This window comes from Rattus norvegicus, chromosome 1, assembly GCF_021556685.1.
Source record: "Rattus norvegicus strain SHRSP/BbbUtx chromosome 1, alternate assembly SHRSP_T2T, whole genome shotgun sequence".
Lineage (NCBI taxonomy): Eukaryota > Metazoa > Chordata > Mammalia > Rodentia > Muridae > Rattus > Rattus norvegicus.
In genome coordinates this window covers 104,552,237-104,569,747 of record NC_141534.1, presented here as the reverse complement: position 1 = coordinate 104,569,747, position 17,511 = coordinate 104,552,237, and the positions used below count along the sequence as shown (strand labels likewise).

Below are 17,511 nucleotides of genomic sequence, written 5' to 3'. Positions count from 1 at the left end.
AAAATTCAACACCCCTTCATGATAAAAGTCCTGGAAAGAATAGGAATTCAAGGCCCATACCTAAACATAGTAAAAGCCATATACAGCAAACCAGTTGCTAACATTAAACTAAATGGAGAGAAACTTGAAGCAATCCCACTAAAATCCGGGACTAGACAAGGCTGCCCACTCTCTCCCTACTTATTCAATATAGTTCTTGAAGTTCTAGCCGGAGCAATCAGACAACAAAAGGAGGTCAAGGGGATACAGATTGGAAAAGAAGAAGTCAAATTATCACTATTTGCAGATGATATGATAGTTTATTTAAGTGATCCCAAAAGTTCCACCAGAGAACTACTAAAGCTGATAAACAACTTCAGCAAAGTGGCTGGGTACAAAATTAACTCAAATAAATCAGTAGCCTTCCTCTACACAAAAGAGAAACAAGCCGAGAGAGAAATTAGGGAAACGACACCCTTCATAATAGACCCAAATAATATAAAGTACCTCGGTGTGACTTTAACCAAGCAAGTAAAAGATCTGTACAATAAGAACTTCAAGACACTGAAGAAAGAAATTGAAGAAGACCTCAGAAGATGGAAAGATCTCCCATGCTCATGGATTGGCAGGATTAATATAGTAAAAATGGCCATTTTACCAAAAGCAATCTACAGATTCAATGCAATCCCCATCAAAATACCAATCCAATTCTTCAAAGAGTTAGACAGAACAATTTGCAGATTCATCTGGAATAACAAAAAACCCAGGATAGCTAAAGCTATCCTCAACAATAAAAGGACTTCAGGGGGAATCACTATCCCTGAACTCAAGCAGTATTACAGAGCAATAGTGATAAAAACTGCATGGTATTGGTACAGAGACAGACAGATAGACCAATGGAATAGAATTGAAGACCCAGAAATGAACCTACACACCTATGGTCACTTGATTTTTGACAAAGGAGCCAAAACCATCCAATGGAAAAAAGATAGCATTTTCAGCAAATGGTGCTGGTTCAACTGGAGGTCAACATGTAGAAGAATGCAGATTGATCCATACTTATCCCCCTGTACAAATCTTAAGTCCAAGTGGATCAAGGACCTCCACATCAAACCTGATACACTCAAACTAATAGAAGAAAAATTAGGGAAGCATCTGGAACACATGGGCACTGGAAAAAATTTCCTGAACAAAACACCAATGGCTTATGCTCTAAGATCAAGAATCGACAAATGGGATCTCATAAAACTGCAAAACTTCTGTAAGGCAAAGGACACTGTGGTTAGGACAAATCGGCAACCAACAGATTGGGAAAAGATCTTTACCAATCCTACAACAGATAGAGGCCTTATATCCAAAATATACAAGGAACTCAAGAAGTTAGACCGCAGGGAGACAATTAACCCTATTAAAAAATGGGGTTCAGAGCTAAACAAAGAATTCACAGCTGAGGAATGCCGAATGGCTGAGAAACACCTAAAGAAATGTTCAACATCTTTAGTCATAAGGAAAATGCAAATCAAAACAACCCTGAGATTTCACCTCACACCAGTGAGAATGGCTAAGATCAAAAGCTCAGGTGACAGCAGATGCTGGCGAGGATGTGGAGAAAGAGGAACACTCCTCCATTGTTGGTTGGATTGCAAACTGGTACAACCATTCTGGAAATCAGTCCCGAGGTTCCTCGGAAAATTGGACATTGAACTGCCTGAGGATCCAGCTATACCTCTCTTGGGCATATACCCAAAAGATGCCCCAACATATAAAAAAGACACGTGCTCCACTATGTTCATCGCAGCCTTATTTATAATAGCCAGAAGCTGGAAAGAACCCAGATGCCCTTCAACAGAGGAATGGATACAGAAAATGTGGTACATCTACACAATGGAATATTACTCAGCTATCAAAAACAACGGCTTTATGAAATTCGTAGGCAAATGGTTGGAACTGGAAAATATCATCCTGAGTGAGCTAACCCAATCACAGAAAGACATACATGGTATGCACTCACTGATAAGTGGCTTTTAGCCCAAATGCTTGAATTACCCTAGATGCCTAGAACAAATGAAACTCAAGACGGATGATCAAAATGTGAATGCTTCACTCCTTCTCTAAAAGGGGAACAAGAATACCCTTGGCAGGGAAGAGAGAGGCAAAGATTAAAACAGAGACTGAAGGAACACCCATTCAGAGCCTGCCCCACATGTGGCCCATACATATACAGCCACCCAATTAGACAAGATGGATGAAGCAAAGAAGTGCAGACCGACAGGAGCCGGATGTAGATCGCTCCTGAGAGACACAGCCAGAATACAGCAAATACAGAGGCGAATGTCAGCAGCAAACCACTGAACTGAGAATAGGACCCCGTTGAAGGAATCAGAGAAAGAACTGGAAGAGCTTGAAGGGGCTCAAGACCCCATATGTACAACAATGCCAAGCAACCAGAGCTTCCAGGGACTAAGCCACTACCTAAAGACTATACATGGAGTGACCCTGGACTCTGACCTCATAGGTAGCAATGAATATCCTAGTAAGAGCACCAGTGGATGGGGAAGCCCTGGGTCCTGCTAAGACTGACCCCCCAGTGAACTAGACTGTTGGGGGGAGGGCGGCAATGGGGGGAGGGTTGGGAGGGGAACACTCATAAGGAAGGGAGGGGGGAGGGGCATGTTTGCCCGGAAACCAAAGAATTATTATTAAGTATTAAATAAATTAAAAAAAGAAACCTAAAAACTTTAAAGATTCTAAACGGTTTCAAAAATTACCTCTTGAATAGCTACGGGAAGAGCTGCTTTATATGTCTATGATCTTATAGATCTTCTAAAATCTAAAGTTTAAAATGCATTGCCATGCTGTCAAACATCCCTTTTAGAATTTTATTGATAACTACATTATGATCATTTTTAGTACAAATAATAAATGGTCCCAAGCATTTTATATCCCAAGTAGTTCATTGTAATGAATGGACTAAATATAGATCACTGTGAAAGTCCCGATAGAATGGTATACACAATGCAATTGATTAGACTGAATAAAGAAAAAAAGAAATTAAAGGAAAAAAAAAGATATATTTAGTGGTAGAACTATTTTCACTGCTAATACACCAAAAGATAAAATGGACAAAGCAATCTCAGATCCCTTTTAGGCACCAGAGCAATGTCCTAGAAAACTTGTAGGAGCTCAATTTTTCTATTCTTTTACTAGAGAAATTATAATACAAATATAAGCATATGCAGAAAAATATGTCTAGGAATTGTATAAGGCAAGATTGTTAATATTTTGTAGTGAAAATATTCTTTCCAAGTAATGAACTACTTTGATTTTATTTTTGAATATAAAAATTTGATTATAAAATGAATACTTTTATAGGATACAATGCTTTTATTCATCATGGAATAGCCAGCTACTTATGGCTCATGTACCTGAAAGTATACTCTTTCCACATATGGGCCTGTTGTTACATTGTGTACAAAATACCACATACACATGTACAATGGTACCTGGACTGCTGAAAGTAGAGTAGAGAGGGAAAGGAGAGTAAGAAAAGACCTTAATTATGATGAAATAGAAGGAGATCCACCCAAAATCCAGTGCCCTCTGGCTGCTAGGCACATAACACATATTTGTGAAGTTATTTAAGATGTGATCCTTAAGCAATTGTGTTAACCATGAATTTCCTCATTGAGATAGGAATTACAGCATGTAGATACACAATTTTTGCTCTTTGACCATCTTTGCTATGTTAGTTTCATACTAAATGTATCAAGACCCCAAATATCTCATGATTTTTTACTTCCAAACATATTTCTTCTTCTACTTTCTTTGATTTTTAGCTTTACACCCCACCAAGATTTAACAGTTGCATGGTAATGTCACACTGAACACAATCCTTTTCTTTCTTTCTTCCTTACTTTCTTCTTTCTTTCTTTCTTTCTTTCTTTCTTTCTTTCTTTCTTTCTTTTTATATAATTTCTTCCTATTGATTTTCTCATATGTTTAAAGACATTTAAAAGCTCTATTGCACTACTTCATTGTCTTTTTAAATAGATCCATTAACATTTTGGATAACTCCATTGGATAAACACACTTTATCTCCTCTATAAAGAGAAAAACTTAATTTTTAAATTACTTTCCCAAGAAATCAGACTTTTCTGACACTATTTCTTAATATTTCAAATTTCAGAAAAGCCTAAAAACACCTTTAAGTGGCCATGCTTTCAGGTAGAGTATTTTGGGAGCACACACACATAAAGAAGGAAAAACACTAGAAACATGTAAGGCAACAAGATAAACATTTAAAATCTGTCTGAGCAAAAAGTTTAAGGCCAAAAAAAATAACCAAAACAAAACAAAAACAAACCAAAAACCAAAAAACCCCATCCCAATTAAATGAAAAAAATTATAGACAATGACATGTGTAGAGTAGAAAGTACTCTCAAATTTTAATGATGACAGTCCTCTTCTGAAATCAGCTGGATGTAACATAGTACTTGTCACTCTAGTAACATTCTAAGCACTCAGGAATCTCTTCACTCAGTTACATCATCTCTTCCCTCAATTGCACATCGGGACTTATAGAAAACCCAGAAGTTCAAGGTCATACTTAGATTAAATCATAAGTCATACTCTAAAATCATAATCCTGAAAATATTCAAAATATGTGGTGTTACAAGCATGACAAAGAAAAATCATGGATATTGAAGAGCCACAGGGAAGACAAAATGAATAACATCAAAATTGTCACTTTTCCCTTTGAAAGAGGAAAATATACACAAGGAAGTATACTTGAAGATTTGACAATGGAAAAGAAGGATTGTACAAAACTACAGGAAGTTTTAATCTATATATCCAATAAATCATAAAAATTCTGAACTCTTAAAATGAATAATTGTACTTACTGTATATGAAGATCTTGTAAATTGTATGGTTCATATTTATGAGAAACTTTGTTGCCTGTGTACAAAATATGAAGAGGGAAAAATGCACCAATTGTCACATCTCCTTCATGGTAAAAATAATCCTTGCTTGTTACATAGCATTCATTGTCAGTAAGGGCACACAAAAAATTGGGAATATATAGGAACCCAAAGGTAAAAATCCAGAGCATTCTAATAACATATATATCTTCACAGCTATAAGACTGATGGACACATATCCAATGCTGCCCTGTAGGTATATATTTAGTTCACATGTTTGTGAACATTTTGTGCTTCTTCTTTCTGTTAATGAGTACAGCTGTGGCATTAGTCGCCCACAAGTTCTCAAAGACACTTACTTCATTGCCAATGAGAGTTATATAAATCTTTTCTCCCCTAGGCTTTGCATCTGAGGCCCAGTGTCATGATTAAAAACAAGTCGAAATTTATGTTTTGGATCTTCTAATCTAGCCAGAGGCACCATGGTTTCAGAAAGGAAGACAGAAGGAGCTTAAAGATGAACTTCCTGACTGGGCTGTTTTGGTCAAGTTTGAAACATTTAACACAGTTGTGGCTGATGACACCATGCTTCATCAGAGGTTGCAGTGGTAGATGAACTGGAAGAATTCTTGAAGATGTCCATGCTAGTCATGCACAAGACATGTCAGTGGGCCATGCAATCACAAACAAAGTCAATATTTGTTTTTTTACTCTTCTTACTTATTGACTCCTGTCTCAGAATTTTCTTCTATGATATATTTTTATCTGAAGAAAATATGTTGTCTGCACCCAACACAGCCAGTTTATTTCTCACTTTGGAAAAGCTAGTAGTCCTGCTGGATTTCTCACTTCCAAATTATCTACTTAATTTCAATGAAAAAAAAATCAAGTCTCCTGTTTATATTCTGAGATTTGAACTTCTCTACTCATACCCTTTTCTTTAATTCAAGGTTCACATTTGATGAGTAAAGGTGTCATTGTGATCCATTTCTGCATCTAGATTATGCAGAAATGTATGATTACCTGTTGCTTATCATGCTCTGAAAATATTGGGTGTTTCTTTTTTTTAAGATTTATTCATTTATTATATATAAGTACACTGTAGCTGTACAGCAGATACACCAGAAGAGGGCATTGGATCTCTTTACAGATGGTTGTGAGCCACCATGTGGTTGCTGGGAATTGAACTCAGGACCTCTGGAAGAGTAGTCAGTGCTCTTAACCACTGAGCCATCTCTCCAGCCCGGGTGTTTCTTATTTATGCAAAGTGTATGGCAATCAAAGGCCTTACACTGTGTCCTTTCACTGAAGATACTGAGGGAAGCGATCTTCAGAAGGGTTCTCTTTCTACCACCCAGCAGTTTAGGACAGTAAATGTACTATCTACTATGATATTGTAATGAAAGTATGCACCACCCCCAAATAAGATGACTCACCTGCAGAAGAATGTGAAAATAGAGTGAACAAAATCCTAAATGAAACAAAATAAAAAAACATTACCATAAGAAATGTTAACCAGTCACACTGTAGCTTGTTTGGACTGTGGTTTTGCTTTATATTAACAAGATGGAATGAGCACATGGTAGACAGAACTTGTCTATTATAAGACTGAAGGCAATGAATAGGCACAGGGAAACCTTTTGCTTAGTACATCATTGTTTAGTGCAATCATGTGTAATAGAGCAAGCCTACGTGCCACTCAATTCAAATATGCTACTACTTTTATAACAGAGAACTAAATCTGAAGAAAAGGAAGTACACTGATGAATTCTTCAACAAGATTCTTTGACGAAGTCTCTTTCTTCCTTGCTCACACTATTCCTCATTCTTTTGTGAGTTAAAGAACCCGTTGCCTTGTGAATCAAGTGCTATAGTCACCAGAGTCCTGGGGTCTGTTACCCATCAACCATAACTATTCCTCTCCTCGTCCTCCTCCTCCTCCTCCTCCTCCTCCTCCTCCTCCTCTTCTGCCTCCTTCTACCCACCACCAGCATCTCCATCACCCACCAACACCACAATAATCCACAGCCACGAATGAAAATTCTGGATCATATAACCTTCAGAAATAGTGGGAGAAGTTGTAAGAGTGATTCCTTTCTCACATGAAAAAATGCAGTGTCTTTCATATGTAAGTTTCAAGAAAAGTTCCTAGGGAGAGAGGGCTGAACTCCCAGAAGTATAGACAAACCAGAGACCTCTGGACAGACTGCCACTTCTGCCCAATTTCCTGGTCCAAGAGAAATTGCATAGTGCCTCTGGATATAGGAATATAGGATCAGTCAGTTGCAGAAAGCAGCTAGTTTTTGGCTATACCAGGAACTGAACTGAACTGTACCCAAATTCCATGGAGGACAGGGCTGGACCAACAGAAGTGTGGACACACCTGAGAACCCAGAGTTGACAAATATTTTCTGCCCACATTCCTGACTCAAGAGAAAATCGCCAATGCCATCTGTGCCCACTAGGCACAGGGATATAGAAGCAGTCAGAGGCAGGAGTCTTTGGATTTCTGCCTGTGCCTAGAGCTGAAACCAGTCTCTAGGAACACCTTCACATCTGAGAGGAAAGCACTCTGTTCCCATATCTGAATGAAAGAAAACAGGTCTACAGGAGTGCTGACACAGAGGCCTAAAGGAGGGCCAAGCCACATTCAGAGTCAGCAAGACAAAGAGAAGCCAACACTCAGAAAACCTGACTGCAAGAGGCAAGTGCAGGAGCCTAAGCAACAGAAACCAATACTATTCGCCATCATCAGAGATCAGTTCTCCCACCAAGGAAGATAATGGATATCAAAACACACCAGAAGAGCAAGATTTGGACTTAAAATCACATTTTATGATGATGAAAGAGGACTTTAGGAAGGACATAAATAACTCCCTGAAAGAAATACAGGATAATACAAGTAAACAAATAGAAGCCCTTAAAGAGGAAACACAAAAATCCCTTAAAAGATTCCTTAAAGAATTTAAGGAAAACACAACCAAATAGGTGAAGGAAATGGACAAAACCATTCCAGGATTTAAAAACGGAAATAGGAACAATAAAGAAAGCACAAAAGGAGACAACCCTGGAGATAGAAAACCTAGGGAAGAGATCAGGAGTCACAGATGCAAGCATCACAAACAGCATACAAGAGAGAGAAGAGATAATCTCAGGGGCAGAAGATACCATAGAAAATATTTTCACAACCATCACAGATATCGTAAAATGGAAAACATTGTAGCAAAAATCCAGGATACAATGAGAAGATCAAACCTAAGGATAATAGGTATAGAAGAAAGTAAAGATTCCCTATTTAAAGGGCCAGTAAATATATTCAACAAAAGTATTAGAAGAAAACATCCCTAAAGAAATGGATGCCCATAAACATACAAGAAGCATACAAAACTCCAAATAGATTGAACCAGAAAAGAAATTCCTCCTGTCATATAATAGTCAAAACACCAAATTCACAAAAGAAAGAAAGAATTATAAACACAGTAAGAGAAAAGGTCAAGTAACATATTAAAGCAGAATTACTAGAATCATACCAGACTTGAGATTATGAAGGCCAGAAGATATAGGGCAGATGTCATACAGACCCTAAAAGAACACAAATGCCAGCCCAGGCTTCTATATCCAGCAAAACTTTCAATTAACAATAGATGGAGAAACAAGGATATTCCATGACAAAACCAGGATTACACAAAAAGTTTCTACAATTCCAGCCTTACAAAGGATAATAGATAGAAAACTTCAATACAAGGATGGAAACTATACCCTATGCGAAGCAAGAAAGTAATCTCCTTGCCACCAAACTAAAAGAAGAGTGACACACAAGCAGAATTCCACTTGAACAGAAAAAATGACAGGAAGCAACAATCCTCACTATTCTTTTAATATATTTAATATGTCTTTTTTTGTAGTGTAGATTGTTGCTTTATTTTTTTTACCTTTATTAACTTGAGTATTTTTTACTTACATTTCAATTGTTATTCCCTTCCTGCTTTCCAGGTCAACATCCCCCTTACCCTCCCCCTCCCCTTCTATATGGGCTTCCCCTCCCCATCCTCCCCCCATTACCACCCTCCCCCCAACAATCATGTTTAATAGGTGTTCAGTCTTGGCAGGACCAAGGGCTTCCCATTTGACTGGTGCTCTTACTAGGCTATTCATTGCTACCTATGAGGTTGGAGCCCAGGGTCAGTCCATGTATAGTCTTTGGGTAGTGGCTTAGTACCTGGAAGCTCTGGTTGGTTGGCATTGTTGTTCATATGGGGTCTTGATCCCCTTCAATCTCTTTCAATCCTTTCTCTGATTCCTTGAAGGGGGATCCCATTCTCAGTTCAGTAGTTCAGTGGTTTGCTGCTGGTATTCGCCTATGTATTTGCTGTATTCTGGCTGTGTCTCTCAGGAGAGATCTACATCTGGTTCCTGTCAGCCTGCACTTCTTTGCTTCATCCATCTTGTCTAGTTTGGTGGCTGTATATGTATGTGCCACATGTAGGGCAGGCTCTGAATGGGTGTTCCTTCTGCCTCTGTTCTAAACTTTGCCTCCCTATTCCCTCCCAAGGGTATTCTTGTTCCCCCGTTTAAAGAAGGAGTGAAGCGTTCGCATTTTGGTCATCCTTCTTGAGTTTCATGTGTTCTGTGCATTTGGTTAATTCAAGCATTTGGGATAATAGCCACTGATCAATGAGTGCATACCATGTGTGCTTTTCTGTGATTGGGATACCTCACTCAGGATGATAATTTCCAGTTCTCTCCATTTGCCTATGAATTTCATAAAGTCATTGTTTTTGATAGCTGAGTAATATTCCATTGTGTGAATATACCACATTTTCTGTATCCATTCCTCTGTTGAAGGGTATCTGGGTTCTTACCAGCTTCTGGCTATTATAAATAAGGCTGCTATGAACATAGTGGAGCATGTGTCTTTGTTATATGTTGGGGCATCTTTTGCGTATATGCCCAAGAGAGGTATAGCTGTGTCCTCAGGTAGTTCAATGTCCAATTTTCTGAGGAACCTCTAGACTGATTTCTAGAATGGTTGTACCAGTCTGCAATCCCACCAACAGTGGAAGAGTGTTCCTCTTTCTCCACATTCTCGCCAGCATTTGCTGGCACCTGAGTTTTTGATCTTAGCCATTCTCATTGGCGTAAGGTGAAATCTCAGGGTTGTTTTGATTTGCATTTCCCTTATGACTAAAGATGTTGAACATTTCTTCACGTGTTTCTCAGTCATTTGGCATTCCTCAGCAGTGAATTCTTTGTTTAGCTCAGAATCCCATTTTTTAACAGGGCTATTTGTCTCCCTGCGGTCTAACTTCTTGTGTTCTTTGTATATTTTGGATATAAGGCCTCTATCTGTTGTAGGATTGGTAAAGATCTTTTCCCAATCTGTTGGTATTTGTTTTGTCCTAACAAGAGTGTCCTTTGCCTTACAGAAGCTTTGCAGTTTTATGAGGTCCCATTTGTCGATTCTTGATCTTAGAGCATAAGCCATTGGTGTTTTGTTCAGGAAATTTTCTCCCGTGCCCATGTGTTCCAGGATCTTCCCCCCTTTTTCTTCTATTAGTTTGAGTGTATCAGGTTTGATGTGGAGGTCCTTGATCCACTTGGACTTAAGCTTTCTAAAGGGTGATAAGCATGGATCAATCTGCATTCTTCTACATGCTGGCCTCCAGTTGAACCAGCACCATTTGCTGAAAATGCTATCTTTTTCCCATTGGATGGTTTTGGGCCCTTTGTCAAAAATCAAGTGACCATAAGTGTGTGGGTTCATTTCTGGGTCTTCAATTCTATTCCACTGATCTATCTGTCCATCTCTGTACCAATACCATGCAGTTTTTATCACTATTACTCTGCAATACTGCTTGAGAGCAGGTATAGGGATTCCCCCAGAAGTCTTTTTATTGTTGAGGATATTTCAGCTATCTTGTTTTTTTTGTTATTCAAGATGAATTTGCAAGTTGTTCTGTCTAACTCTCTGAAGAATTGGATTTGATGGGGATTGCATTGAATCTGTAGACTACTTTTGGTAAAATAGTCATTTTTACTATATCAATCCTGCCAATCCTTGAGCATGGGAGATATTTCCATCTTCTGAGGTCTTCTTCAATTTCTTTCTTCAGAGGCTTGAAGTTCTTATGGTACAGCTCTTTTACTTGCATGGTTAAAGTCACACTGAGGTATTTTATATTATTTGGGACTATTATGAAGGGTGTCGTTTCCCTTATTGCTTTCTCGACTAGTTTCTCTTTTGTGTAGAGAAAGGCTACTGATTTATTTGAGTTAATTTTATAGCCAGCCACTTTGCTGAAGGTGTTTATCAGGTTTAGTAGTACTCTGGTGGAACTTTTGGGATCACTTAAATATACTATCATATCATCTGCAAATAGTGATATTTTGACTTCTTTTCCAATCTATATCCCCTTGATCTCCTTTTGTTGTGTGATTGCTTTGACTAGAACTTAAAGAACTATATTGAATAAGTAGGGAGAGAGTGGGCAGCCTTCTCTAGTCCCTGATTTTAGTCAAATTCCTTCTAGTCTCTCTCCATTTAGTTTAATCTTAGCGACTGGTTTGCTGTATATGGCGTTTACTATGTTTAGGTATGGGCCTTTAATTCCTATTCTTTCCAGGACTTTTACCATGAAGGGGTGCTGAATTTTGTCTAATGCTTTCTCAGCATCTAATGAAATGATCATGTAGTTTTGTTCCTTCAGTCTGTTTACATAATGGATTACGTTGATGGTTTTCCTTATATTAAACCATCCCTGCATGCCTGGATGAAGCCTACTTGATCATGGTGGATGATTGTTTTGATGTGCTCTTGCATTTGGTTTGCGAGAATTTTTTTTTTGGTGTGTTAATAACTTATTTAATCAGAAGTGCTTTGTAATAAAAAGGATGAGAAGGAAGTCATTGAAATATCTTCTTTGTTACACAACAACATAGATATACACATTTTGTCCTCCCACACATAAGGACATACAATTAGCATATGAAAATAAATTTAGAAATTATAAAAATGAAAACAAAGGAATATTAAATTTAGTTTTTTAAATTTTTTTAACTTTATTAACTTGAGTATTTCTTATTTAAATTTCAATTGTTATCCCCTTCCCGGTTTCCAGGCCAACAACCCCTTAACCCTTTTCCCTCCCCTTCTCTATGGGTGTTCCCCTCCCCACCCTCCCCCCATTACCACCCTTCCCCCCAACAATCATGATCACTGGGGGTTCAGTCTTAGGAGGACCAAGGGCTTCCCCTTCCACTGGTGGTTTTACTACGCTATTCATTGCTACCTACAAGGTTGGAGCCCAGTGTCAGTCCATGTATAGTCTTTGGGTAGTGGCTTATTCCCTGGAAGCTCTGGTTGGTTGGCATTTTTGTTCATATGGGGTATGAAGGCCTTTCAAGTTCTTTCAGTCCTTTCTAAGATTCCTTCAACGGGAGTCCCATTCTCAGTTCAGTAGTTCAGTTGTTTGCTGCTTGCATTCGCCTATGTATTTGCTGTATTCTGACTGTGTCTCTCAAGAGAGATCTGCATCCGGTTCCTGTCAGCCTGCACTTCTTTGCTTCATCCATCTTATCTAGTTTGGTGGCTGTATATGTATGGGCCACATGTGGGGCAGGCTCTGAATGGGTGTTCCTTCTGCCTCTGTTTTAAACTTTACCTCCCTATTCCCTCCCAAGGGTATTCTTGTTCCCCCGTTTATTGATGGAATGAAGCGTTCGCATTTTGGTCATTCTTCTTGAGTTTCATGTGTTCTGTGCAGCAAGGGCAATTCAAGCATTTGGGTTAATATCCACTTATCAATGAGTGCATACCATGTGTGTTTTTCTGTGATTGGGTTACCTCACTCAGGATGTTTTCCAGGTCCCTCCATTTGTCTATGAATTTCATAAAGTGATTGTTTTTGATAGTTGAGTAATATTCCATTGTGTAGATGTACCACATTTTCTGTATCTATTCCTCTGTTGAAGGGCATCTGGGTTCTTTCCAGCTTCTAGCTATTAGAAATAAGTCTGCTATGAAAAAGTGGAGCATGTGTCTTTGTTATATGTTGGGGCATCTTTTGGGTATATGCCCAAGAGCGGTTTAGCTGGGTTCTCAGGTAGCTCAATGTCCAATTTTCTGAGGAACGTCCAGACTTATTTCCCGAATGGTTGTACTGAACCCGTCTTGACCTGGGTTCTTTTTGGTTGTGAGACCTTTAATGACTGCTTCTATTTCTTTAGGAGTTATGGGGTTGTTTATATGGTTTATCTGTTCCTGATTTAACTTCTGTACCTGGTATCTGTCTAGGAAATTGTTTTATTGAATATAAGCTTTTGTAGTAGTATCTGATGGTTTTTTGAATTTCCTCTGATTCTCTAGTTATGTCTCCCTTTTCATTTCTGATTTTGTTAATTTGGACACACTCTGTGTGTCTTCTCGTTAGTCTGGCTAAGGGTTTATCTACCTTGTTGACTTTCTCAAAGAATCAATTTTTGGTTCTGTTGATTCTTTGTATAGTCCTTTTTGTCTCTACTTGGTTGATTTCAGCTCTGAGTTTGATTATTTCCTGCCTTCTACTCCTCCTGGGTGTATTTGCTTCTTTTTGTTCTAGAGCTTTTAGGTGTACTGTCAAGTTGGTGATATATGCTCTCTCCTGTTTCTTTCTGCAGCCTCTCAGAACTATGAGTTTTCCTCTTAGCACAGCTTTCATTGTGTTCCATTAGTTTGAGTATGTTGTACCTTCATTTTCATCGAATTCTAAGAAGTCTTTAATTTCTTTCTTTATTTCTTCGTTGACAAGGTTATCATTGAGTAGAGCATTGTTCAACTTCCGTGTATATATTGGCGTTCTTCCCTTATTGTTGAAGACCAGCTTTAGCCCGTGGTGGTCTGATCGGACGCATGGGATTATGTATACCTTTCTGTATTTGGTGAGGCCTGTTTTATGGCCAATTATATGGTCAATTTTGGAGAAAGTACCATGAGGTGGTGAGAACAATGGGTATCCTTTTGTTTTAGGATAGAATGTTCTATAAATATCTGTTAAGTCCATTTGGTTCATGACTTCTCTTAGTCTGTCTACGTCTCTGTTTAATTTCTGTTTCCATGATCTGTCCATTGATGAGACTGGGGTGTTGAAATCTCCTACTATTATTGTGTGAGGTGGAATGTGTGCTTTGAGCTTTAGGAAGGTTTCTTTTTTGTATGTAGGTGACCTTTTATTTGGAGCATAGATATTTAGGATTGAAAGTTCATCTTGGTGAATTTTTCCTTTGGTGAATATGAAATGTCCTTCCTTATCTTCTTTGATGAGTTTTAGTTGAAAATCGATTTTATTTGATATTGGAATGGTTACTCTAGCTTGCTTCTTCAGACCATATGCTTGGAAAGTTGTTTTTCAGTCTTTTACTCTGAGGTAGTGTCTGTCTTTGTCTCTGAGTTGTGTTTCCTCTAGGCAGCAGAACACAGGGTCCTCATTTCGTATCCAGTTTGTTAATCTATGTCTTTTTATTGGGGAGTTGAGACCATTGATGTTGAGGGATATTAAGGAATAGTGATTATTGCTTCCTCTTATATTCATATTTGGATGTGAGATTAGGTTTCTCTTCTTTTCTTCTCTTTGTTTTGTCGCCAAGACGATTAGTTTCTTGCTTTTTGTAGGGTGTAGCTTGCCTCCTTATGTTGGGCTTTTCCATTTATTATCCTTTGTAGTCATGGATTTGTAGAAAGTTATTGTGTAAATTTAGTTTTGTCATGGAATATCTTGGTTTCTCCATCTATGTTAATTGAGAGTTTTGCTGGATACAGTAACCTGGGCTGGCATATGTGTTCTCTTAGGGTCTGTATGACATCTGTCCAGGATCTGCTGGCCTTCATAGTCTCTGGTGAGAAGTCTGGTGAAATTCTGATAGGTCTGCCTTTAGATGTTACTTGACCTTTTTCCCTTACTTTTTTTTTTAGGGCTTTCTTTTTTTTTCTTTTCTTTTCCTTTTTTTGGAGCTGGGGACCGAACCCAGGCCTTGCGCTTGCTAGGCAAGCGCTCTACCACTGAAGTAAATCGCCAACCCCCCCTTACTGTTTTTAATATTCTTTCTTTGTTTTGTGCTTTTGGTGTTTTGACTATTATGTGACGGGAGGAGTTTCTTTTCTGGTCCAATTTATTTGGAGTTCTGTAGGCTTCTTTTATGTTTATGGGAATCTCTTTCTTTATGTTAGGGAAGTTTTCTTCTATGATTTTGTTGAAGATATTTACTGGTCCTTTGAGCTGGGAGTCTTCACTTTCTTCTGTACCTATTATCCTTAGGTGTGATCTTCTCATTGAGTCCTGGATTTCCTGTATGTTTTGAACCAGTAGCTTTTTCCATTTTCCATTATCTTTGACAGTTGTGTCAATAATTTCTATGGAACTTCTGCTCCTGAGATTCTCTCTTCTATCTCTTGTGTTCTGTTGTTGATGCTTGTATCTGCGGCTCCTTGTCTCTTTGATTTTCTATATCCAGGGTTGTTTCCCTTTGTGGTTCCTTTATTGCTTCTATTTCCATTTTTAATTCAATCACTTGTTTGATTGTGTTTTCCTGGAATTCTTTCAGGAATTTCTGTGATTCTTCTCTACAGGCTTCTACTTGTTTATTTATGTTTTCCTGCATTTCTCTAAGGGAGTTCTTCATGTCTTTCTTGAAGTTCTCCAGCATCATGATCAAATATGATTTTAAATCTAGATCTTGCTTTTCTGGTGTGTTTTTTATGTATTTTATGTATTTATTTATATTCAGTGTTTGCTTCGGTGGGAGTATTGGTCTTCGATGATGCCATGTAGTCTTGGTTTCTGTTGCTTTGGTTCCTGCACTTGCCTCGCACCATCAGGTTGTCTCTGGTGTTACTTTGTTCTGCTATTTCTGACAGTGGCTAGACCATCCTATAGGCCTGTCTCAGGAGTGCTGTAGACCTATTTTCCTGTTTTCTTTCAGCCAGTTGTGGGAACAGAGTGTTCTACTTTCGGGCGTGTAGTCTTTCCTGCCTACTGGTCTTCAGCTGTTCCTGTGGGACTGTTTCCTGACTCCACCAGGCAAGTCGCTTGGAGCACAAAAGTTGGTCTTACCTGTGGCCCTGCAGCTCAAGTTGCTCTTGGGTGGCTGCTTTTGAGCTGTTCATGGGGGCCGCAACCAGGAGGGCCTTCCCTACCTTTTCCCAGAGCTCCCATGCACTGGGGTCCCAGATGACGTTTGGTATTTTCCTCTTGAGTCAGAAATGTGGACATAGTATAGTCTCTTCTGACCTCCCAGGCGTTTCTGCCTCTCTGAAGGTTTAGCTCTCCCTCCCACGGGATTTGTGTGCAGAGAGCTGTTGATCGGTCCCTTCAGGTCCGGGCGGTCCTTAATATGTCTTAACATCAATATCCTCAGTTCCCCAATAAAGAAATATAGACTAACATGCTGGCTATGTAAAGAGGGCCCAGCAGTTTGTAGCATGCAGGAAATAAGACAAACACCATCTGAGAGTAAAAGGCTGGAAAAAACTTTCCAAGCAAATGGTTCAAAGCAACAAGAGTATCCATTCTAATATCAAATTAAATCAACTTTCAACCAAAAGTTATCAAAAAAGATATGGAATGACACTTCATATTCATCGAAGGAAAAATCCACCAAGATGAACTCTCAATCCTAACTATCTATGCTCCAAATACTAATTCACCTACATTCATAAAAGAAACCTCCCTAAATCTCAAAACTCTCATTGCACCTCACACAATAATAGTAGGAGTTTTCAGCACCCCACTCTCATCAATGGACAGATCATGGAAACAGAAATTAAACAGAGACATAGACAAACTAACTGAAGTTATGAACCAAATTGACTTAACAGACATTTATAGAACATTCCATTCTAAAACAAAATGATATATATTCTTTTCAGCACCTCATGGTACCTTCTCAAAATTGACCATATAATTGGTTACAAAACATGCCTCAACAGATACAGGAAGATAGAAATAATCCCATCAACCTATCAGATCACCATGGACTAAAGAAGGTCTTCAACAGCAACAAAAACTTCAGAAAGTCCACTTGGAAGTTGATGAATCCTCTACTCAATGATAACTTGGGCAAGGAACACATAACGAAAGAAATTGATGACTTTTAGAATTTAATGAAAATGAAGGCACAATATACTGAAACTTATGGGACTGAATGAAAGCAGTGATATGAGGAAAACTCATAGCTATGAGTGCTTCCAAAAAGAAACAGGAGAAAGTATATAGTAGCAGCTTGAGAGCACACCTCAAAGCTCTAGAATAAAAAGAATCAAATAGACCCAAAAGCAGTAGAAGACAGGAAATAATGAAACTAAGGGTTGAAATCCTCCAAGTAGAAACAAATAGGACTACACAAAGAATTACAAAACCAGGAACAAGTTCTTTGAGAAAATCAGCAAGATAAATAAACCCTTAGCCAGACAAACCAGAGGGCACAGAGACAGTGTCCAAATTAACAAAATCAGAATTGAAGAGGGATACATAATGATAGAATCTTAGGATATTAGAAAAAACAATCAGATCCTACTAGAAAAACCTATATTCACCACAACGGGAAAATATGTATGAAATGCACAATTTTCTAGACAGATACC

At 38.4% G+C, this 17,511-nt stretch overlaps 1 protein-coding gene across 1 annotated transcript in view; it reads right to left on the bottom strand.

Moving 5' to 3' along the window:
• Vom2r38 (vomeronasal 2 receptor, 38) overlaps positions 1–5,089 on the bottom strand; it is a 63,047-nt gene extending 57,958 nt beyond the window's left edge. The window contains 1 exon segment of the mRNA NM_001099476.1: positions 4,881–5,089. Coding sequence (NP_001092946.1) covers positions 4,881–5,089 — 209 coding nt within the window.
• Between the last annotated feature and the right edge of the window lie 12,422 nt (positions 5,090–17,511).